At 39.8% G+C, this 25,048-nt stretch overlaps 1 protein-coding gene across 4 annotated transcripts in view; it reads right to left on the bottom strand.

Annotated features, from left to right (window-relative positions):
• LOC131949432 (midnolin homolog) overlaps positions 1-25,048 on the bottom strand; it is a 42,036-nt gene that overhangs the window by 6,458 nt on the left and 10,530 nt on the right. For 2 of the 4 annotated variants that reach the window (XR_009388161.1, XM_059311338.1), the window contains exons 2-5: positions 6,463-6,570; positions 3,705-3,909; positions 1,581-1,767; positions 362-548 (exon numbers count right to left, since the gene is read on the bottom strand). Coding sequence is in view for 3 of the 4 variants with exons in the window: in XM_059311338.1 (XP_059167321.1) it covers positions 362-548; positions 1,581-1,767; positions 3,705-3,856 (526 nt within the window). In the remaining variant the exon portion in view is untranslated. Of the gene's footprint in view, positions 1-361; positions 549-1,580; positions 1,768-3,704; positions 3,910-6,462; positions 6,571-6,714; positions 6,764-22,423; positions 22,511-25,048 lie in introns of those variants that run through there. The other 2 variants (XM_059311340.1, XM_059311341.1) reach the window with 2 other exon arrangements.

The raw sequence follows: 25,048 nt of genomic DNA, 5'->3' as shown, positions 1-25,048 counted from the left end.
AAAATCGTTTTAAAATTTAATATCATTACAAAGTACTGCTAAAATGTTTAATTTAACTTTAAAAAATACTTTTATAAAAATTTAATTTAATTACAATGAAATACTGATGGAAAATTAAAATAAAATAGTGTATACTATCCAAAGAACTTAATTTTAACAAAAAATGTTTAAATTCAGATTAAATTACTAGTAGTCTTGGAAAAATCTAATAAAAATCTTCAATAAATTTGTATCTGCATATTTGAATTAAATAACCATGGACCAAAAAATATATATGAGAATTTATGGTACTAAACAACATTTAGAAATTTTGTTTATAATTTATAATGTAAATATCAATAACACTAGCAAAGTAACTGACCAGTAATGTTAAAGACATAGTTCAGGTTGAGTGGTCCAGCCTTGTCGCAGCGACTGATGGCAAAGAACCAGGTCCTGGGGACAGATGACCTGAAGATTCTCTCCCCCAGGCAGACGTAGAAGGCTTCACCTGTCTCGTTCCACAGCGTGCAGCCACTGGTGTCATTGCTGGCACGGAGTGGGATCACCTGGACATAGAATGGCATGGGTTAGTGGGGGATGAGTAGAGAAACATCAAGTCACTGGACACAGAATGACATAGGTTAGTGGGAGGATCAAAACAGTATACTAATTATAAGTTTCAGCCAAGCAAACATTGGTTCCTTATATAGCCAGGCGCGATCCAAACACTATACACCCCACTCAAGGAAAAACTATATGGGGCACTTGCGGATCTGGAGACCACAGTCCAGTTCATACATGAAGCTAGACTTGTTTAAATCCTCCACCATAAACCAAATTAAGAACACAGAAGAAGAAGGTATTTTTTTAATTATTGAAGTTGGCTTTAAAATTTTAAATGTGTAGGATACTAACTTTTTTATTTTTATTTTTGAATTGTGAAAGCTAGCTCTAAAATTCAGTTGGGTCGTGATTAATATCCCTCAAAATGGCAAAAATGTGTGTGCATAATGTATTTTGTAAGTGCTGAGCTCTCAAATGATTTTACTAGGTAATATGAATTTTGCATCATGCCTGTGGGGTAGGTTTTTAACAACTTGGCAAAAACATGGCTTACATTGAATGTTGTTGGTGCTATCAAATAGGATGTTTTATGCGCAGAATGTGTTTTTACAAGCTCTACATTTTAAGAGAACCCCCACAGGTAATGAGGTATGATAGCAACATTTTTCTTTAAACTGTTGAATTATCTGTGTGGAATAATTTTGCACATTTAAAATAGTTTCTAGCTAACTGCAATAGAATTATCTCATATAAGTGTGCATATTTGGGATTACAGGTGTATTATGTATGTACGAGATGTTTTGTAAATATACACGAAACACACAGACAACACGCTGTGTTACCTGATTGACGCACAGACAACATGCTGTGTTACCTGATTGACACACAGACAACACGCTGTGTTACCAGATTGACACACAGACAACACGCTGTGTTACCTGATTGACACACAGACAACACGCTGTGTTACCTGATTGACACACAGACAACACGCTGTGTTACCTGATTGACACACAGACAACACGCTGTGTTACCTGATTATTGTCAGCTGGGAGGACTGCCAACCTCTCCTCACAGGTCATGGATGAGTGCAGCTGTTTGACCTGGTCGTCGTAGTAGATGAGCAGGTTGGCGCAGCACTCCTTCACTGGGTAGGTGATCTGGTACTGGATCTTGGCGTAGTCGCGGTGGAAGGCTTTGTGGACTATATATCCATACCAGCTGTGAGGGGATGAAGGTATTGGTCATTCAGTTATCACATGGCCACAATATAAAGTAAAGTACCCCTTCTAATCCTGACGGTCTATGGGCAAGTGAAGTAGAGTTCACCTGTTTCTGTCTTCTTCTTCTTCTTCGTTCTTAATTATTAGTGTTGAAGGGGATCGAGATTTATCTGCCAGTGGGTTTGAACTCGAGACTTTGTTCGAATTTATCAACCATGAGCTTTTTGCCGACTCGACCACGCCTCCAACACAATTAAGCGTTACGTGTCAACTGGTTATGCGCCATTTAGGCCATTGACTCCGATTTCAGCCTGCTTTTCTTTTTGGGTTTGCTTCCATAGCCTTTGTCCAACCAAGAACAAACTACAAGGCAGCAGTTGTTTAATTTTGGAGTTGTCTCTCCTAGAAGAGTGGCTGTCCCCAGCTAACGAGCCTCATCTGTCCGAGGGTTCGAACTCGAGACTTTTCGGTTTAGCAACCATGAGCTTTTACCGACTCGACCACGCCGACCCCCTACCTGTTTCTGTAACCTCAGCATATGAAGGAATAGTGTGGTAAGCACTATGCCCAGCAGCCTTTACTTTTTTAACGGAAGTTAGGTACCCATCAGAGCTGGGTGGACTCAGGGACAGCCTACTTACATTAACCTGGATTCAAACTCAAGGCTTACAGGCTAGCACTCTACCACTTAACCAGTCCAACCCCTGCCACAATATAGGATATTACTAAAATATGAACAGGACAACATGAACTATGTCACACATAAATAGGATACTACTGGGTTTTGGTAATCAGCAAAGAGTTTAACATAGGAAGTGACAAAAGAGACGTTTCTACCAAGGGGAAATGAAGGCTTTAGTGGTGCCGAGTGGTAGGCTCTAAACCTGTCTAGTAAAAACTACTCTGACTTTACTCAGACTATATTCTGTACATGTGTCTACCCTTGGCGTTGTAATAACACTCTTAGGTCACAATATAAACTTTTCAACATTATAAAGTTCACAAAACCGAATAGGCTATCCAACTTGGTTTTGTTTAATACACTTATTTTAAAAATTAACTTATAAATATTTTAACATTAAAATGCAATACGCCATTTCTAATTTGAGGAACACTGACCAGTACTTGGTTTGATTTTAACTAAAGTGCAACTGAAATACTTTCAGAACTAAGCTCTTCAATTAGATATTCCAGAACAGGCTTTCAAAAAGTAAATCTGATAGAAATAATGAAAGCAGATTTTTATTTTATGGCGCCTGATGAAAGAAAGAAAAGCCATGTTCACACCCAGGTCCCTATAGAACACTTTATTTACTATGCATACTAACTAGCAAGATCAAACAGAAAAAAATCAATCGCTGCTACCATTAATTTGGCTCCAACACATTTAATCCATTTCGGCCATTTATATTACCAATTTTTTATGTAGTGTTGTGAAGGGTTTATGCAAGATGTATAGTGTAAAAAAACTATTCACATTTTAGTTGAAAATCCATAGTTTAAAATTAGTCGTAAGTTCTATTTACATTTGATGCAGATTTCTACTTAAACTTAGAATAACTAATATTTACCACTGAATCTTAGATTAATCCCACCAATATCTGCAAATTAAATCTTAAAATAGTTCTTGAAATCTCTGCCACATAGTCATATAATAATCCAACCAATATCTGCCATTCAACGTTATTATTAATATTTTGCAATTTAAGCTTTGGAATAACACTACTAATTTCTGCCACCTAATCATAAAATAATACCACCAATTTTTGAAAGTTGACTAATCATAGAACAGTCCTACCCCTTTATTAATCATTCGTAAAGTAATCATAAAGAATCCTACCCATATATTTCAATTAATCATAGAATAATCCCAATCATATCTCTAAAATAATCACACCCATATCTCTAAAAGCATAATCCAACCAATGGACTTACTTCCTCTGTGTGAAAACCCTGCCCTTGACCGTACACACGCCCTGTGTGCTGTCCGATGTTGTGATGGCCTGGGTTTGAACCCCCACCAGCACCACCAGTGTCCTGATTACCACAGAGAACAAGGTGGGTCGACCTTGACCCTGATTCCCCATTGTGAGCACTGATCTGATCAAGGTGTGGATATCACAGCTTTGACACTGGCAATCTGTAGAGAGACAAGGGTGGTGGATTAAAGAATAATGCACTTAAAAATATGGCTCACATGATTTTATGTTCAGCTTGTTCAATATATTATTTATCAGTTGGTGTGTGTAAGTGTGGTGGGGGATGAAAGAAAAATGCTATTAATTATGTTATGGGGGGGTGAAAGAAAAATGCTATTAATTATGTTATGGGGGGGTGAAAGAAAAATGCTATTAATTATGTTATGGGGGGGTGAAAGAAAAATGCTATTAATTATGTTAAAATTATTTTATAAATTAAATTCTCAAGCTGAATTTAATAGTGTTTTTATGTGTGCATTTTTTAAAATCTTAAGTTTCACATAAATCAATAAACCTCAAGTACTAATTAAAAGATGTGCATTTGAATTTAATAGTGTTTTATGTGTGCATTTTTTACAATCTAAAGTTTCACATAAATCAATAAACCTCAAGTACTAATTAAAAGATGTGCATTTGAATTTAATAGTGTTTTTATGTGTGCATTTTTTACAATCTAAAGTTTCACATAAATCAATAAACCTCAAGTACTAATTAAAAGATGTGCAAAATCAATTATTGTAAGTAAGATTTGCAATTTAAAATAAAACATACTTGGGTTATTTTTTTCTAAATATTTTCAAATCACTTAAAATTACTTCAAGAAAAGCACTGAATATTTACACACATTTCTACCTTACATAAGAACAAAGTTTTAATTGTGAACAGTCCTCCATGTAAAGTAAGTGCATGTAAAACACATTAGCATGCTGCTAGATCTCTTTAAGTTAATAACCTCACTAAATCTATGAATTTCATCCAAATGGAGTTCATTGAAATAAATTTCAAGCGAAAGAAAAAAAAAGAGAACCTTTCAGTTTTAACGATCAATAACTAATTAAATGAAATAACATGTAGCCTGAAGCAAAGCATTTGTTTTACAGAAAAAAAAAAATTGCACCGCGAACACTATACCCTTGACAACCCTTTGCGATGTTAGAGATGAGAATCTTTAAACAGCCCATGTTTTTCCATTAGGTGTGTCTTTATGGGGGCTTGTTTGATCTCAATACATGAAATTATCTCTTCATTAAATCTGCTGTGGTAAAAAGAAATATCCTGGAGATGTTGCAAGCAGATTGGTGCACTCATTAGCACAAGAACATGTTTTAAGCTATCAGGGAATCTTTGGCCAGGTTCATTGATGGTTAATCTGTGTACTGGGTGAAGAATTCATTCCTGGATGGCACAATTTAGGCTTTAGTTAATAGAAGCTTTCATTCCTAGATGGTTCAATATTGGATAATGTTGGGTGAAGCCTTGATTCCTAGATGGTTCAATGTTAGCCAATGGTAAGTGAAGTTATGATTCTTAGATTGTTCAATCTTGGCTAATTTCTTAGATGGTTCAATAAAATGTTGGATAATGTTGGTTGAAGCTTTTATTCCTACATATTTAAAATGTATATAATGTAGTGTAAGGTTTTAATTCCTAGATGGTTCAATATTGGATAAAGCTTGTGGAATTCCATTGGAACAGATAAATACCATAATCTCCAGGTCTGACCATCCCTTTACTTATATTTACTACACTGTAGTCCAATCCAGTCCATCACCAATGGATATAGTGTTCTAAAGCCGTACATTTACACTGTTTTTACAATTGCAACATGAATACTATACATGTCAAATGGAAAAAACCTTGCAGCAAGGAAGTATACAAGTTCAGTGGTGAAAATGTTTTCAAATATTATTAACTTTCTGCTAGTTTTTTCCTAGACATGGAGAGTATAAATGAGGCAAGCGTAAACAGTGTAAGGGTATTGCTAATTGATTAGAAATTTAATATATTACTCTTGGTTTACAAATAAGAATAATTAACTAAAGCAATAGAGAAGAAAAAAAAAATACCACTATAGGTATGCTATGTATCACTGGATGAATGGCACAACTATCAAACTGACAACAGACTGATAATTCAGATGATACAGTTATCACTAAGCTCATTAGCAGCAGCAAGACTTGTTTCACCACAGGCCATTAATATTCCCTGCTATGTGTCTTGTTTACTTAATGATACATGCTAAATATCAGTGTTGATAACGTGACATGACACTGGAAGGATACACCTATTTGGGGATTCCCTATTTTTTTTTTTACATACTGACTAAAACTAATTAATGTAATTAATTATGGTTTTATTTTAGCGAAGGAAGGGGTAGATTGGAAAAATGAAGTTGTTGATTCCAGAAGTAAGGTAAAGGAGGGGTAAGGTGTAGAGCATAATTTTCAGGTATTTATGAAGGGTGGGAGTGGGTGTAGAGTGGTATAATATAACAATTAGTGTCTCAAGAAAGCTGAGGAGTGGGGTTAAGTGGTTGAGCTTAATCATCAGATGTTTAAGAAAAATGAATCACTTAGGTTAGCAAACTGGAGGAACAGTTTAGCATTATACTGATCACACAATTCTTACATTTTTGTGGGAAAAGATGATCAATTTCATAAAAAGCATGGAAAATACACAATTGATATTTTTTTTCTAATAGAAACTCAACTTACCAAAATAAATTCATCTAGAAGAAAAAAGTAATATCCAATGAAATGTGGAAACTGGTTTTAGAAGTAGATAACCTTGAAACATTGACCTAAATTAATTTCATCCAGAACCTGAAACAATAAAAAAACAATATTTTTTAATTAATGTTATACAAGAATAGGTGGTAAATCAAAAAAAATGTCTGAGTTTTATGAAAGTTTGGCTGTCACAGGTTGATTATGTCTGTGAGACAAATTAAATTGTCAGAAACTCACAGGGGTAGAGGAAACACTTCCAGGTGTCACAGTCAGGTAATCAAATGTAACCAGCAGCTCAATGAATTCCAGGCTAATGGAGGTGTGGGTGGCAGGTACAACAGGTATGTCTTACCACCAGGGGAGGTAAGAAAAATACCAAACACTGAAGAAGGGGAGTTGAGGAACCTGAATGGGGCATTTTTTGCTTGCAGGTTAAGACCATGATGTGTGGTGGGTTGGGGGAGGGAGAGGGGCTAAAACACAGCTGAGCAGGAGGGTAAACAGACTGGTGGACAAACACAGGGGGATGTGTCAACACCAGGGGACAGCTGCTGGATTGCTCAGACTGTCCAACTGCTAGGAGGGGGGAACAGAGGGGGAGGGGGGCTGAGATAAGGAAAGGTGGTGGGTGGAAATATAAACTTAGCACAACTCAAACCCCCTATCACAAAAGACTTGGTCAAATATTTGCTTAACATGACAATCTAGGGAAGTAGATATTTGTGAAATAGGGGAAATAGTGTTTTCTTAAAGTAGCAAAAATGTTACACCTGTGGGGGAGGGGGGGGGGGGATCCTGACACCCTCCCCACCACCAGTGGCTTAAATACATTGAGATAGAAAAGAACTTTAAATGAACATCTTAGGAATATAAACAGAGGTTTCTAAAGTAAACAAAGTTGATAAAAACCCAACACATTCTTCATCATCTTATCTTTATTCAAACAGTGTCTAAAGGGTGGTAGATTTTTACTGGCTTTTGGTGTAGCATTGTGTTGTTGGTAGTAGCAATATTTGACATATAGATCCATGTAGTGTTTTAAATACTATTTGAATACCTTAAATAATAAGGGTAAGATCTGGCATCAAAATTCAATTTAAGTTAGGATTTACTGTCATCACATGTTTAACTCCTAGAGTTTGAGTAGTTACATGAGGAGAGCGGGGGGGGGGGGGGGGGTTGAAACTGTATTGATTGTTATTTTGTTATTCATACCAACATCACCAATGCTAAGGGTAAGACTAAGAGTGTGGTTGAATCACGTCAAGTAAGCCCATGCCCCATTAGAGTTTCAGATTTAAAACAATTGTAACTTAAATTGCTGGATTTCTAAACATTGCTTTAGACTTTAGTGTATACTAGATCTAGTCACTAGATCTAGAATTTAACCTAGCTAGATCTAGATTAATTTAATTAAAAAAAAATTATAGTAAAAAAAAAATATTTAGAAAACGGGCCGTTGTGATGTCCTTAGACTTTACTTTTAGACCTTACGTCTAGCTAGCTAATACATCTCTAGACTAGATCTAGATCTAGATTCTAGATTAAACTACGCTATCATTATCCAATGACTAGACCTTATCTGCCCCACCATCGTACGCCTCACATTACTGAATTTAATATTAATGCCAGCCTGTTGTTATCGCCTTGTACCCCCAACAGTTGGGATAGGCGGAGCTAACCGGCGCCCCACGGCCTGCCTGGGTGTTTATGTAAACAGCGCTCCCCATTACCAAATGTCAACAAACACGTTCGACAATGACAAAGCGAACGAAAACATGACGCATGACATGTAAAAAACATGAGGCTATGCCATAACGATGTATGTATGTCAAGGCCTGCGTTTAGTTAGAATTCTTTTATCACAGCTTTGTGTTACCTAATTTGTAATCCGGAAGCTGCCTCGCTGTTTTAGGCCAAAGATAACTCGATCACTAGAGAGTGCCGAGTTTTAAAACGAGGCCGTGCACAGAAAAAAAAAACGATGTGTTGCTGATTAAAACGGAACAAATTCTTCGGGTATTTAACAGGCAATGGATGGGGGGGGGGGGGGGTGAACAAGAGAAAAAGATGGAAGGCACAGGAAACCCCGGAGCTATAATTATCTCAACCGATACTGGAACTTTGCTGGAACTGTGGAGCTGAATCATCTGATATTAGAGCTATGGGGTGTGGGTGAGGGTTGGTAAAGGGGGTAGTGCGAGTTAAGGGGGATGAACGTTGATGGTGGGGAGTATCAAGGTTTTCAGGAGGGGGAGGGGAGGGTTAACACCAAATAATGACAGTTTCAAACACCACTCGTCCACCACTGTTTGAAATATCAGGCCAACGTCAACCCAAATCCCCGAACCACCCCCTCACCCCCACCCCCAGCTCTCGTCACCACGACCAGAGAATCGTTAAAATTGATATTTCCTTAGTGAGACAGAGGGGGGGGGATCCTATTTTGTTTTTCTATCACTATAATAGGACAAGATGACAGAGTACTGATGACAAGCCCGTCAATCTTACACATCATTACATTACTAATACAAGAAGCCAATCTTATACATCATTACATTACTAATACAAGAAGGAAATCTTATAAATCATTACATTACTAATACAAGACGGAAATCTTATACATCATTACATTACTAATACAAGACGGAAATCTTACACATGATTACATTATTAATACAAGACGGAAATCTTACACATCATTACATTACTAATGCAAGCTGGTGACGTGTCAACTTGTTAGGTGCTATATAGGTTTGGTTATAGTAAGTGGAGGGGTGTAGTGGGGCTGTGTGAGGATGTGTGATGTGGGAAAGGGGGAGGTGTAAATTATGTCTTCAGAGAGTCAAATAACCGTTAACCTGGTCGTTTTTAAGACATTGCAAACTATGGCCGGTGCCTTATGGAGTGGCCACTTATTTCTAACTTAAACATGTCTTTTCAATGTGCGACTTATTGCATACGAAAAGTCAGCTAGATGTTTTAAAGCCTATATGGTTCAATTACCCTTTTTGAAACAAGGGATCTTCGTCCATGATCTTCTCACCAATGATGTGGTTATCACATAGACCCTTACCCCCATCTCATATTTGGGTTGCTTTGATATGGCCGTGATGTCCTGACCAACATCCTTTCATACACTACACACATAACTGTATGTTGATAACCAACCACAACAATTACAACTCTAACATGGACCCAAACATTGCCACTATAACATGACCCAAAAATTGCCACTATAACATGAGCCAAAAGTTGCCACTATAACATGAGCCAAAAATTGCAACTATAACATGACCCAAAAATTGCAACTATTACATGAGCCAAAAATTGCCATTATAACATAAGCCAACAATTGCAACTATTACATCAGCCAAAAATTGCAACTATAACATGACCCAAAAATTGCCATTATAACATCATAAGCCAAAAATTGCAACTATTACATCAGCCAAAAATTGCAACTATTACATCAGCCAAAATTTGCAACTATAACAAATGCCAAGGACGGCATTTTATGTATGAAATTAAATACAGCAATTAAAAGAATGCCTGTAGCTAGCTGTGCGGGGTGGTATGGGCGATAACTTAATTAAGAGGAATGGATCCTGACGCAGGTTGCGGCCCTTTGTTCCAGCTTTTATTGCGGTAATAGAAAATGATGGCGAGCAAAGGGTGCTTCACATCAGAGATCATAAAACTTGTCCGTTGTGTGAACTACACAATGAGTAGAGATGGGAAGAGAGTGTGTGAAGAGAGAGAGAGAGAGAAAGAGCGAGGGAGAGATGGATGGAGAGAGCTTTGCATGTCAGCATACATCTTGTCCATATATCTTGCCCGAAGGAGTAGGAGAGGGAGAGAGAGAGAGAGCGATTCACATCAACCTGCAAACAACTGTGTGCTGTGTAAATGACACATCCTCCTTTCAACAGTCACCACCGAAAGGACCTTGTTGGAGTTTGTTTTTGCATGCACGAAGCAGTTGATTAGCTGAATGAGAAGACCTAATCCTAACACTAAGACTAAAACAGTCGAATAAAAAAAAAGAAACAGCCATTGAATAATACTTTCTTGCTCTGTCCACGACTATTTAAATAATAATTAAATTTTAGCAATTAATTAAAAAGGCAGCTAATTTGTGTGTTTAGTCATATAAATAGTATTTGACCAGTGTATCTTACAACAGCTTCAGCCTTCTTAGACAAAATAACATAATTTCAATAATTTCAACATAACAGTGTTGTCTTAACTCCACATAACCTTTAACCTTAAATTACATCCACAACACGGTCATTACATAAAAAAAAATATGTAATACGATAATCCACCTTTCGTGTCAAATAAAAACAGATAATTTACACTTACAAAAAATCTAACAATACACCCACAGACGTCATAAATATAAGATACATACAAAAAATACCATAACTACCAGCTCATACGTCACAAGTATACCCCCAAAGGTCACGTGGTCGAGACGGCTGACCAAGCCTGACAGTCCACGCGAGCCGGCACTTAGACGAATGTGTGACCGGCACGCTCCCGGACCCGGCATTTCTCCCCTGGCCTTTGATCTCGACCAGGTAATTAGGGGGGAAAAAAACTTCGGTAGGAATTTTACTCGGACTCGACAAAATGTCTCCCGTCAGAGGACCCCGGCGAATAGCGGGCATACCGGGAGTTAGGGGGGAGCTTAGTCGACGTGGGGGTGACGGGAGTTGGAGGGGAGCTTAGTCGACGTGGGGGTGACGGGAGTTGGAGGGGAGCTTAGTCGACGTGGGGGTGACGTGAGTTAAAGGGGAGCTTAGTCGACGTGGGGGTGACGTGAGTTAGAGGGGAGCTTAGTCGACGTGGGGGTGACGTGAGTTAAAGGGGAGCTTAGTCGACGTGGGGGTGACGTGAGTTAAAGGGGAGCTTAGTCGACGTGGGGGTGACGTGAGTTAGAGGGGAGCTTAGTCGACGTGGGGGTGACGTGAGTTAAAGGGGAGCTTAGTCGACGTGGGGGTGACGTGAGTTAAAGGGGAGCTTAGTCGACGTGGGGGTGACGTGAGTTAGAGGGGAGCTTAGTCGACGTGGGGGTGACGTGAGTTAAAGGGGAGCTTAGTCGACGTGGGGGTGACGTGAGTTAAAGGGGAGCTTAGTCGACGTGGGGGTGACGTGAGTTAAAGGGGAGCTTAGTCGACGTGGGGGTGACGTGAGTTAAAGGGGAGCTTAGTCGACGTGGGGGTGACGTGAGTTAAAGGGGAGCTTAGTCGACGTGGGGGTGACGTGAGTTAAAGGGGAGCTTAGTTAACGTGGGGGCTAAAGGAGTCTTGTCACTCTGTGTGACTCACTGACGCAATTTTATATCAACGGGGAGGGGGGGGGGTATCCTGTATCTTGACAAAATGGAGACATATATCACAGATATATCCTGCAGCCTATTATAAAGGATAAGTAACATATATCCTGATTTAAAGCGAGAGAATCATATATCCTACAGCCTATCATCAAGGATAAGAATCAAATATCCTAACTTCAAGCTAGAGTATCATACATCCGCACAACATGAGATCATGTATCCTATCCTCAAAGAATAGTATCCTATATCCCGATTTTAAGTGAGAGCATCACATATCCTTACATTAAAAGAAAGCACCTTGTAGTATATTATCAAGGATAATATATCCTGACACAACTTATATCATGATAACAAGAGAGAGTATCCTACATCATGAAGGAAACAGACACAGAAAACAGTACAACACTTGACTTAACACCAGAATGATTGACAGTTCTATATTAGCGTAGGTAAATAATTTAAACCAAAGACAACCAAACTGACAGCGATGCGAGTTTACCCCTTCTACATCGACAATCGATGTCTTGCCTCCAAACACCAGATATTGAAATTCCTTAAGTAATTACTAACTAATGAACTGAACATAGTATCATGTATAATTAATAAAAACGTATACGAGAGTTGTCCTGAATGACAAATTGTTATTTAATTAATTCCACCACTCTTGAGAAACAGAAACAACTATTGGAAAATCAATAGCAGTACCAACTGTATGTAAAAAAAAAAAAAAAAAAAAAAAAAAAAAAAAACATCACCAGAGTAATAAGTTGGCTGGCTTAGACTGACTTGCACCGTGATGTAGCTCCAGGCGGGGAGGGAGGGGAGGGTGTAAGGGGGCGGGGTTATAGTCCGAGACGGCGGAAATGTCGAAAGTTAAATAAGTAATAACAGTTTATACAAGTCGCGTTGGTATGGCAACGAAACGGACCAATCATAGAGCCACGGGTGAGGTTACCCCCTCCCCCCCATAAGGGTGGCCATCACTTGTGTAAACACGATGTTAGAGACGTGTGTAGCGAGACGTGTGTAGTGACATGTGCTTGACACATGTCAATGAATCACGTGTAGGGCAATGTTTGGAGATGTGCAGACTTCATATGAAAGTGTAAACATGAACTTTAACCTTGTCAAGACTAGTTAAATAGGACTAGGAATAGACACAACATTGCATTAACTGAGATGGTGTTGTAACCATACATTAACAATACGGGTGGTGTACGTGGGGTTTACCTAGGCATAGTACTATCATCACTACCTTTACATGTGTACACACTCTGGGCATTATTTAATTATGTTGGTGGCAACTACCTGACGTTACATCTATATAGTGTTTCTTTTAGACTTTATTTCTCCAGAGTAGGAGGGAGGGCACTGACCCCCCCCCCCCCCTCACCCCACCACCACCGAAGAGAACGAGATTTCTGAAAGAAACTCTGCCTCTAATCCTGACCGCTATAGTTATAAAAAAAAATCTTAATGACATAATAAGTTGCTGTGGCGGAGTTTCAGCTGGAATCAGTTGATAACTAACACTACAAAACTTGCAGATGTGTAGCAGCCTATGATATATGCCTATGTATACTTTCTTTGATTAGGAAAAGCCCTGATTGCCCACACAGCTCCATGAACAGCCTGCCCACAGCGCCAACAACAGCAGAATAGGAAAACCCCCTCCCGAAACTTCAAACCGGCTCCAACAACAGCAGGTCTACAACAGCAGCAAGTCTACAACAGCTCACCTGACCAGTGTCAACTTAAACCTGAAACCAGTCAACATGTCAGGATACAAATCGATACCGGCACCATCGATTACTGACGCCATGTAACGATCGTGACGTCAGGTAACGATCGTGCCGTAAGACCTACAGGATCCCCGGTGTCTCCAGTTCGAATCAATCACGTGACCGGATGATTGACAGGTCCGTCAATACACGTTGGGTTCAGAGAGTGAGTACCCAATAAACCACCACGAGAGTGCCCTGCGGTAGATATGAGTGCCTGCATTAGAGCCCTCTTGTCAAGGGGTCACATGATTTCAACAGTCGTTACACGGCGTGACGTCGGACTGAAGGTTATTCAACCGTAGCACGCTGGCGCAGTCAACTGTCTGCATGCGTATATTTATCTTTTGGTAAAAAAAAAAAAAAAGTTTAGCAGTGTGTCGAACCCGTGACTAGTAGGAAGACTTGTATTCTGAACTTTTAAAGCTATATACGGCTATTTAAGCTTTGATCACATTTCAACAAAAAAAAAAAACTTTTGGCAGGGTTTCGTGACTAGCGTAGAAGACGTGTATTGGGGAATGGTACCATTCTACACCATATACGGCTATTTAAGCTTAGATCACATTCCAACAAAGACTTAAAATGACGTATCTATTGTGCTGAGTGACACCATTATTTTATTGATTGGGGTGGCTACAATCTTTTTTTTTTCGGGTATCGCTTTCTCTTTCTTGACAGACGTCTACATTACTAAAGTATTACCACATAAACAAATAAACAATATCACATTGACTAACTACACCAGGTCTGAGTTTACTCCAGTCGCCTTATTTAGATACAAACAATATCACCTTCCAGTGGTGTCGCTAGGTCGGGTGTCATCCGGTGCGGTCCACATCCCCCGGCCCCGCCTCGCGACGCCTCTATCACCTTCCATACTACCAAACTAGTTGACTGGCTAACACTTACATACCACACTCACCTATGATCTAATATTACAACTAAAACGTCTCCGGAACTTAATTCTTACAAAAGAATGTTATCAGTAACGATATTAACCACAACAGAAAACAAATTGAACACACACAATTGAAACAAACTAAACCTAGCAAGGAAATGTCAATTTGTTCAAGAGGTATTTCCAAGTTAAATAACATCCGTTTACTTAAATACGATATACTAACGGGCAACAGACACATTCCAATCTAGTCCAGGTTTTTTCTTCTTTTACTCAGCTTTAAAACTAATTCCGAAATCTGACTTTATAAATTCCAGGCCTCAGAATGTACAACATAAAACTGACAGTTTTACATTTAAAAATAAAAAAAAACGAGACATAAAAATATCACGCAATGCTATTGCGCAAAAAGAAACATCAATGTCACGTACGCATCATGAATTGAAATGAAAATCGACCAAAAAAATCTGGGCGATCCAAATTGGGTGCCATCAAATTAATACATATATATTTTTTATGCAAGTAGGGGTGGAGGTGGGTGTGATTACATTCATGTGTAAGGAATTAAAAAAATGTAATTACGTGTATTTATGTGGGGAGGTTGAAATCGCACGTAGAGATTGGGCACACGCGGGATAATAAACAAAATGTTGGGGGTCGTGAAGTAACGGCTGTGTTTCGGGATGTGGAGGTCATACAAATAATTGCACGTCAACCGCTGGCACAAACATCGCGATATGATGGAGAAAAAAATTGCCCCTGACGCAAATCTCGCAACAACAGGCCTTGACGCAACACGTAGAGTTAAGGTCCCTGATACAATTTTGTCAATATCCCTTATCGCACTGAAAACAAAGGGAAACTACCTTCAAGACAGGGCTATACTTGCTAAGCTTTGTAAACATAAAACACAATATTTCAAAGTTCATTCTACCACATAACAATAATATACCAAGATGTATAATTACTAAACCCTTCTCCCTTCACTTTTGATTCCAAATTGTGCATGTAACTTCCTGTCCCTTGAGCGCATCTGCAGTTGTGAGAGGGGGAGAGAGGGGGGGTCTGATACATAGGGCAATATCTGTCTCTACGCTTCTTACTGCCTTTGTGCTTAGGTTTCCAATGCGTAATCATCCAATGATATATTAGACTATGGCACCACATAGATATATTTAATTGCTTGGCAAATTATTGTACTAAAAACAAGCCGTTAATACCCCACTCCCTAAATACACACTAACACTAAACAGCAAAACACAAAGACCTAGTACAAATTAAGATATCAAGACCTCATTAACAAGGCAACAGTAACCTAGCTAACAAAGCAGCAGTAACCTCGCTAACAAGGCAACAATAACCTCTCTAACAAGGCAACAGTAACCTCGCTAACAAGGCAACAGTAACCTCACTAACAAGGCAACAGTAACCTCACTAACAAGGCAACAGTAACCTCACTAACAAGGCAACAGTAACCTCACTATAGGCAACTGTAACCTAACAAGGCAACAGTAACCTCACTATTAAGGCAACAGTAACCTCACTATTAAGGCAACAGTAACCTCACTATTAAGGCAACAGTAACCTAACAAGGCAACAGTAGCCTCACTATTAAGGCAACAGTAACCTCAAGGCAACAGTAACCTCACTTTTAAGGCAACAGTAACCTCACTATTAAGGCAACAGTAACCTCACTATTAAGGCAACAGTAACCTCACTATTAAGGCAACAGTAACCTAACAAGGCAACAGTAGCCTCACTATTAAGGCAACAGTAACCTCAAGGCAACAGTAACCTCACTTTTAAGGCAACAGTAACCTAACAAGGCAACAGTAGCCTCACTATTAAGGCAACAGTAACCTCACTATTAAGGCAACAGTAACCTCACTATTAAGGCAACAGTAACCTAACAAGGCAACAGTAGCCTCACTATTAAGGCAACAGTAACCTCAAGGCAACAGTAACCTCACTTTTAAGGCAACAGTAACCTAACAAGGCAACAGTAGCCTCACTATTAAGGCAACAGTAACCTCACTATTAAGGCAACTGTAACCTAACAAGGCAACAGTAACCTCACTATTAAGGCAACAGTAACCTCACTATTAAGGCAACAGTAATCTCACTATTAAGGCAACAGTAACCTCACTATTAAGGCAACAGTAACCTCACTATTAAGGCAACAGTAACCTAACCAGGCAACAGTAGCCTCACTATTAAGGCAACAGTAACCTCAAGGCAACAGTAACCTCACTAACAAGGCAACAGTAACCTAACAAGGCAACAGTAGCCTCACTATTAAGGCAACAGTAACCTCAAGGCAACAGTAACCTAACAAGGCAACAGTAGCCTCACTATTAAGGCAACAACCTCAAGGCAACAGTAACCACTGCGTCCTCACCCTCATCTTTACAAGTATTAAAAAATCGTCACACAAACCACCCCCCTCCCCTATAACATGGGGCCACAAATCCATGTTTGGCCGGGCTTAGCCTTCCCATGATCCGTGGGGTCGGGAGGAAATCTGTGTTTGGGCCAAGCATCACCGCCATGACGACTAATCAAGCAATATTTACTCACGGCCGCTACACGGGAGTGTGGGAGAGCTCTAGCGGCCGGATGCCACGATCTGCCCGGCTCCGTGTTGAAACGGGGATATTTTTAGAAACCAGCGGTCCAGGTTTGTGGTCAAGCTAACGGGAACTAAAGTGGTCAAACTAACGGGAACTAAAGACGTGGTAAAAACTGTTGGCTGGCTAACTTAAGGGGAATGTGTTTTGCCAGTATTCGCAGATGCAGCAATAATAAAAATTTAAAAATTAGGTGTTTGGTGGTAAAAATAATAAATAACTTGAAAATATCAACGCAAACCTTCATCCCTAACTCAACCCCTAGCCCTAATCCCACCTAATAGCTGACTAGAGAACAGAGTTTCTTCCAGGCATCTCTTCGGGGCGGTGCCCACCACTTCCTCCCCCCCCCCCCCCCCCCGGAGAAAGTCTAACGCCCCAAGAACAAAATGGAATTACCTTACCTTCCATGGGGCAGGAGAAATACAGTTCTCTCTTTCAGTGACCTATGCATATGAAGGGATAATGTGGTCTGCACTAAGCCCAGCCGATTTTATTATTTTCCTTAAAGTGAGTCAGGTACCCATTAGAGCTGGGTGGACTCAGAGACTTCCTACGGACTCAAGACTACACTTTACATTACAATAATACAAACAACTCGACAGATCTGTTTTAGAAGAGTCTATGATAGGAAACTGGTAAGGGGACTAACTCCTGTCTTTGTTCAACAACAAAAAAATGTACAGGCAATGGGTTGCACAAAAACTAATGGTAGTCTCGTGTCAGGTTTTGATTTGGACTTTCATTATCACAATCATAAAAGTCCTCCCCCCCCCCCAAAAAAACCCCAAAGTCTTCAACAATACGTTCCCTCAATACTGCGCAGTGGCTCCTTAGTAGTGAAAACACATAGATTCTACATCTTTTTTATTATTAAGATTTTTAGAACTCGACGCACTAAAATACACGATATACACTAGCTTTTTTTCCCATAAGGAGAGACGTTGGTCTTCAGTGATAATATTACTAAAACAAAACTAAGCAGTTCTATTGGATTATCGATCAATTTGACCATGTTTTCTATCGCCCTCCCAAAGGTCTACATCTGTACAGCACAAGTGAAACACAGAGCAGAAAGGTTACATCTGACAAATTGCTTGCTGTACTTCCATTGATTGCTTCACATACAACCGTCTTACCACACCGCAATATAGAGACATTATTCATCCATTCAAATTAAACCAGACGCCAGGGGAGTTCACTCATACGACCACCAAATGAACAATTATTCCCCTTGATTGCGCCGTAGACTAATGTAGATAAGTAATTCCCTACACAACAAGCTAGGCTATTTGTAGGATTAAGCCGAAAGTAAATATTCACCATTGGTTCTAGACAATGAGGTATATTGGTAGTTATATAAGAAGTCACACACCCCCCTACCATAAAATGTACACAGCTATTCAGTTGAATAAACTACCTTACACTTTACTAGCGATATACATAAAGCAAGCTAGTATAAACAAGTACATGATGATAGTGAATTTACGTGCGTGTTCTGTTTAGCAATACAAAAATATTTTCTCAGTACCGATTCTAAAGGTACCGATACCATTCGGTATCGTTTACCATTTGGTATCGTTTATAACGACACTCATGGGGATTGTATAGACACTGGTACATAAATAAATACATGAGCATATATTACATTACACTCGCTTACACGATGATCTCCCTCACGTTTCCATACAGCTACTGCCAGCTACAGCTATAAATCTGCATACAGCTACAGCTATACATCTACAAGCAGCCACAGCTGTATAACTACAAGCATCTACATTAATGGGTTTGTCTGTAGAACGTTCCTGAGTTCACCCAGCTGTGATGGGTACCTGACTCACGTTATGGAAATCAAAGGGTGGGCATGGTGCTGACAACACTATCCCTTCATATGCCGAGCTCCCTTCTTCATCTTCCCCATGTGTCTTGGGCACGAACGGGAAAAGATGATGATCTAGAACAGCAACCTAACCGCAACTACAGACACATATCTAAAAGCAGCTTAAGCTATATTCCTACAGCCATACACTATATCTACAGACAAGTTTACCGCAGCTACAACAATACATCTAAAGCCATACACTATCAGATACAGCCCGAAACCACTCCAATCTACATACAGAAACCACCCTAGCTATTGCCAGAAACCACTCCAAGCTACAGCCATAAACCACTCCAATCTACAAACAGAAACCACCCTTAGCTACATTCAGAAACCAACCTTAGCTACAGCCAAAAAACCACTACAAGCTACATCCAGAAACCACCACTAGCTACAGCCAGACACCACCCCTAGCTACAGCCAGAAACTAACCACAGCTACAGCCATAAATTACCCCCAGCGACAGCCATAAACCGCCCGCAGCTAATCGCCACCTCAGCATCAGACCCCGACCTACCGGCACCAGATCGATACCGGGCAACAATCGACTGGAAGTCAGGAGATATCTAGGTCACGCCAAGACAAACTAGGTCGCGCTACAGGAGCTCCAAAACTCACCAAAACCCCACTTTTACCCCACCCCTCGTCTTATATTCCAGCTCTCCATCAATACCCATCATTATTTTCTTAAATTTCTTGTTCAACTAACTTAATTGGAGTGTGGGTGGGGGGGAGGGGGGGATAACACTAATATTACCATCACATTATCACGAACGTACAGACAAGAATAAAACAGTGTGCGAACAAGTGACTTGATGTTTGTCTAGTAGATTACAAGTCGTCTGTGACAGGTTGCAACAGTCGCCTGTCTATAATATCCTACTACGTGCTGACACTAAGCCTATCTGGATACACTTGAAACAACAGGTACTTACTTAACAGCAATAGGGCACTACGGTGACTGATACATATAGGCTACCTGTAGGGTGGTGGACGGGGGGGGGGGTAGGATGGTGGAGTCGAAGGGTTTCAAACGAATATTTGGGAGGGGGGAAGTTTTGATACATATAGCCTACCTGTAGGTTGGTGGATGGGGTTTTTTCAAACATCCATGGGGGTGGGGTATGGTGACTGATACAAATAGCCTGTTGGGTGGTGGAGGTTTTTTTTTTTTGGGGGGGGGGGAGGTGTGACTTGTTGTGTGGTGGAAGTGGGGGTGGGTGGAGGTCTTACCAAAAACAGTACTTTTTTTGGGATGTAGGGGGGGAGGGGGTATTGTGACTCATACATTAACGTGTTGGAAGGAGCAGGGGTAGTTTGGTGGCTAATTCTGTCTATCATCTGAACTCTAAGTACATCCGGATAAACTTGAAACAAAAATGTAACACATCAATAAAGTGAGGTCGAAAAGGGGGTCGTGGGGGCTAGTTTGGTGACAGTTACAGTCAACAGTGTAAACACCAAAAGGATAAGCTCGCTACATTGGACTTAACTACACGCCGACTACACTGTAGCGAGCTCGGTGACCGTTACCACATCGAACCCTACCACCAGCGACCTTACCTTCATTTGTCAACATTGTTACAAACTCGACGTTCTAAAGCCGATTTGAAGCTCCCCCTGCCCCCATCTCTCCCCCCTCCCCCACCAGCCCGCCGTGTCACCAAGGTCAAGCAGGAGGGTCAAAGTTTTCGCTGACCACAGCAGACAACAGCTTACCCCCCGTCACATTCCTGGGCTGAGGTCAAAGGTCATCATCTCCCGCGTTATGTCCACAATGACACCCCCCTCCCCACCCGGCCAATCTTCTAAACCCCCCCCCCCCCCCCCACACTTTTTTTTCTAACCTAAGCTCCTGTAAGATTCACGAATATTTAAACAAGTGGAAATATAAAAAAAAAATCTCCTGAGTTGAAAAGTTTGTCAGACAAAACAGCCCACACGTACACGATCTAGTGTCAAACTCTGGGAGCTAGTGTCAAACAGTAGGACTGGTGTTCCACGTTATTTGAACGGTTTCTGTCAATATTAGCTGTTACACACTTTGTGACAAAAGGTGGGTATATAGCGGGTAGGGGTTAGGTCTATCCATAGGTCCCGTGAGCTAGATGAAACTTTGTATCGTGTGGTGGGTGTAGGTTAACCACACGTGTGGTGGGTTTAGGTTAACCACACGTGTGGTGGGTTTAGGTTAACCACACGTGTGGTGGGTATAGGTTAACCACACGTGTGGTGGGTTTAGGTTAACCACACGTGTGGTGGGTAAAGGTTAACCACACGTGTGGTGTGGTAAGTTAGGGGCAACATTCTATCACGTTTTGGTTTAACCACATCAGATGTGTGATGAGTTTTAGCATGTTTACAATAGGTTAACCACACAAGTAGATTATAGGTAGTTAAGCCAGTTGTGATGGAGCCGAATTTTTATCAGGTACACTAGTTTTAATAGCCTCTACAACCTCACCCCTCCCCATTTCCCCAAGCAGTATAATAATCCAATACATTTGCATAAAATAATAGCTTATTACAAACTGGACAAAGATGTTGTAGTGATGCCGCATAAAACTGACTCAAATTACTTAATAATTATTACAGAAAAAAAATACTTTTGAAAATTAAACGAAACATGTATATAACTTGCTTTAAGTTGTAATTCTGTCTTTAAAAACTTCTTAGACATGTTAAATAAATTAGTAGTGTTGAGTACAACTAAAGGAGAAAAAAAAACTGGTAATAAAACATAATGGATAAGTTTACCAATAACAAATTTCACAACCCGAGTCTACGATGTGGATTAGATCTAGAAGTGATTAGACAACAGAGTGGGGCTTAAGAATAAAGCGACATATATTCATCAATTCTATATTATCAATTGTATTTACCTCAAATTTCAATATATAATTAATTATTAATTAATAACAGGGCTAATAAACAGACTGAAATATTTAGTATAGCATTCAACTTTAAAGTTATCCCAATATATATTTAAATTTCATACATCTTTTAAATCTATCACGTGGTCGTGTTAACTATTACAACTAGGCCATGTAATATTATATTATTATACACTGAATCTAGATATAGGCCTACACTGTATCTAATATACAGCAATGTAATAAAAAAGTTCACTTTTTTATGCCACTAATTACTAACACTCATTTAAAGAAAAAAACGTAATGAATGTAATTTGTAAAGTTGAAAGCTAAAAAAAAATGCATCAACTCGAGATATAATTTCATTTCATTATGTTTCTGTATCGTTTAACGACGTATTTCGTTACATTTTAATTACATTTTGCCTAAGCCGAATGTAAATGTAATAAACAAACATCTTTAAAAAGTCTGTATCCTACTAAAGAAAAGCTAATTAATATTATTAGTTTTGCAATATCAGTGAACAAGCGTGTTAACCTACCAGCAACAGAGATCCAGTCGATAAATTCTACCAACTCACCGGCGTGTAAACTCAACACATGTGTGTGTGCCGTCCGTACGAGCACCCGGCTACACACGTCCAGCCTCGCTCAGTGCAAACCCCGCACGACAAAATAACAACATGTGGCGACTGCGCAGGCCGACGAGAGACGGCGGTAATCTCGCGCGAGACCTAAACACAATGGCGATGTTGATGAAGGTAACAGAATAAAAAAAAAGTTTTCTCTACAAGGCAAACATTCCAAGCTGGTAAAATAAAAATCTAAGACGTCTTGCTTATCGAGTGGGTTGCAAACGTAGGCACGAGGGTAGACAACGGCGTCGTCTGCTAGGCGAGGCACGGTTAATTACGTCCCCTGGTTCTCGCGACGTCCTTTGATGTCACTTCGAGGGCACTCAATTATATCGCATTCATACGATCGGTTATTTTTAGTGTAGTGGCCATGATTTTACCCCTCTTCTTTGACTGTTGGAAAGCAGATTCAATATTGATTCAGTTTCGCGTTTCAGTAAGTCAAAAGAATGGTCGCTAATAGAAAGTGGTATTTTCTTTATGCTGCATGAAGAAATAATAGCGGGGATTTAAAAAAAAAATGTACTAGTGTTTATTTAGTAGCGAATTGTAATCATCAGTGCCGTAGATTTAAGTTAACGTTAATATTTAATGTCAAGTTTAACGTAAACCTTAAATTATAACATAGAAATTTTTTTTTTCCGAAGCTTACTGCGAATATTTGAATAATGTAACACACAGTATTGCTGTGCCGGTGACAACGATTTTCAAATTAGATAACTTATAGGCCAATTTAAAATATATATAATGCATGTATGAGTGATGACAGATACAGATATGTATGTATGACAAGTCTATATTAACATTACGTGTCTGAAAGCAATGTGCAGGATCACAAAGAAAAAAATGTCCTTCTTGTACGTACGCCGATATAAAAGGGGCTCCTTTTAATTCCTTTTGGCGCCTTGCTGCTAATATGTGATTCATTTACCAGTTATTGAGACGCATCATAAAGGAACAGTTGAGACGAACGCACTTCCCGGCTCCACCGATCTTCTATTGTACGTCTTCATCCGTGTATAATATACGTCCCAATCCTTGTATAATATACGTCCCCAATCCTTGCTTGCTTTCTGACTAGCAGTGACAAAAAATCACCGCGGGTGACTTTCGCCCTACCCCACTACATCAAACACCCCCGTCCTCCAACACAGAAAATCACCACTACATCAAACACCTCCGTCTTCGTATACAGTAAAAAACACCACGGGTGACTTTCACCCCACCCCTACCCCAGCAGCGCAGAAAACACCTACACTACCCGACATCATGGGTTCAGTTCATTAATTTTCTAAACTTCGACGCACTCAAAGGGGCGTAATCCTTTCACTGCACTTGAGGACACCAAGGCGATTACGGTTCTTGCGGGGTTCACTACAAAAGGTACACAATACAACCGTGTGTCGCTAGCCATTCACCAGCGCCTATACGAGCCAGAGCAAATTTTTGTCATGTATTTAAAAATTACAAGCACGCTCCGCTAGGCTTTTACAATCAAGTCACGAAGATAGTTTTTGATAGGTGGGTCTTTTAAATTATACTTGTACTTCATAACACCGACATTATGAATCGTATTTGATATAGAGTTTCGGTCCGTATTTATTAGATCTATTTGTAAAACTGGTATTGCCAATATGTCTAGTTATTTATGACTCGTTAAGTTACCTTTTCGAACAATGGGGCAAGTGAAATAGTTCATCTGTTTCTGTGACCTTGTCATTTGAAGGGATAGTGTGGTTTGCACTATGCCCAACCGCCTTTACTTTCCCTAACGCGAGTTAGGTACCTATCAAAACTGGGTGGACTCAGTGACGATCTACTGACTTGAGCCCGGAATCGAACTAGATTTATGACTACGGTTTAGATTATGATTCAGTATTTTATTACATTACCTCTGTGTATGATACTAGCTATAGTAAAGTTTGGATACAGTTTTTTTACAGCGTTTTGTGATATTAGCCATAGTAAAGTTTGGGTATAGCAAAGTTACATTATACGGCTATGTATATGGGCTTAATACTAGCAATAGTAGATTTTGGGTATGTAGTAAATAGTTAATTTTCAACTTAAAATAGTATAAATAAATAAAACAATATGGGAGCGTGTACATTGACCATCCCTACTTCCTATGATGTTTAGAAAATGTGATTTTGTCATGTTTAAGTTCCATCCTGTGGTGTACAACTGCTGGTGGAATAAAAGATTTTAATTAAAATCGCCATTTCAACATCGCACTTAAAACCCCAGCTCTAACAACTTAAAGTATAGAGCTTTTTTTATTTAAACATGTTCATATATTGTCCCGTTCTCGTTAAATTACCATATCAGACACAGGTCAACACTCGGGGTCAGGACAACGTGACCGCGTGTCAAGCTGACCTGAACCGGACCATCATCAGATGACCCAACACCCGGACCCACAAGAAAAGCCGTCCACGCGACAGATCAGAGATAACCGACCTACACTCCGACACCAACTCACAGGTAACACTTATGTCATCCAGGGCCCTTAACTCCATCTCAACCGCTGCA

The sequence above is a fragment of the Physella acuta genome, unplaced genomic scaffold (genome assembly GCF_028476545.2).
Source record: "Physella acuta isolate Inbredline_101_S28 unplaced genomic scaffold, ASM2847654v3 ptg000696l, whole genome shotgun sequence".
Lineage (NCBI taxonomy): Eukaryota > Metazoa > Mollusca > Gastropoda > Physidae > Physella > Physella acuta.
This window is presented reverse-complemented; position numbering and strand designations above follow the sequence as displayed.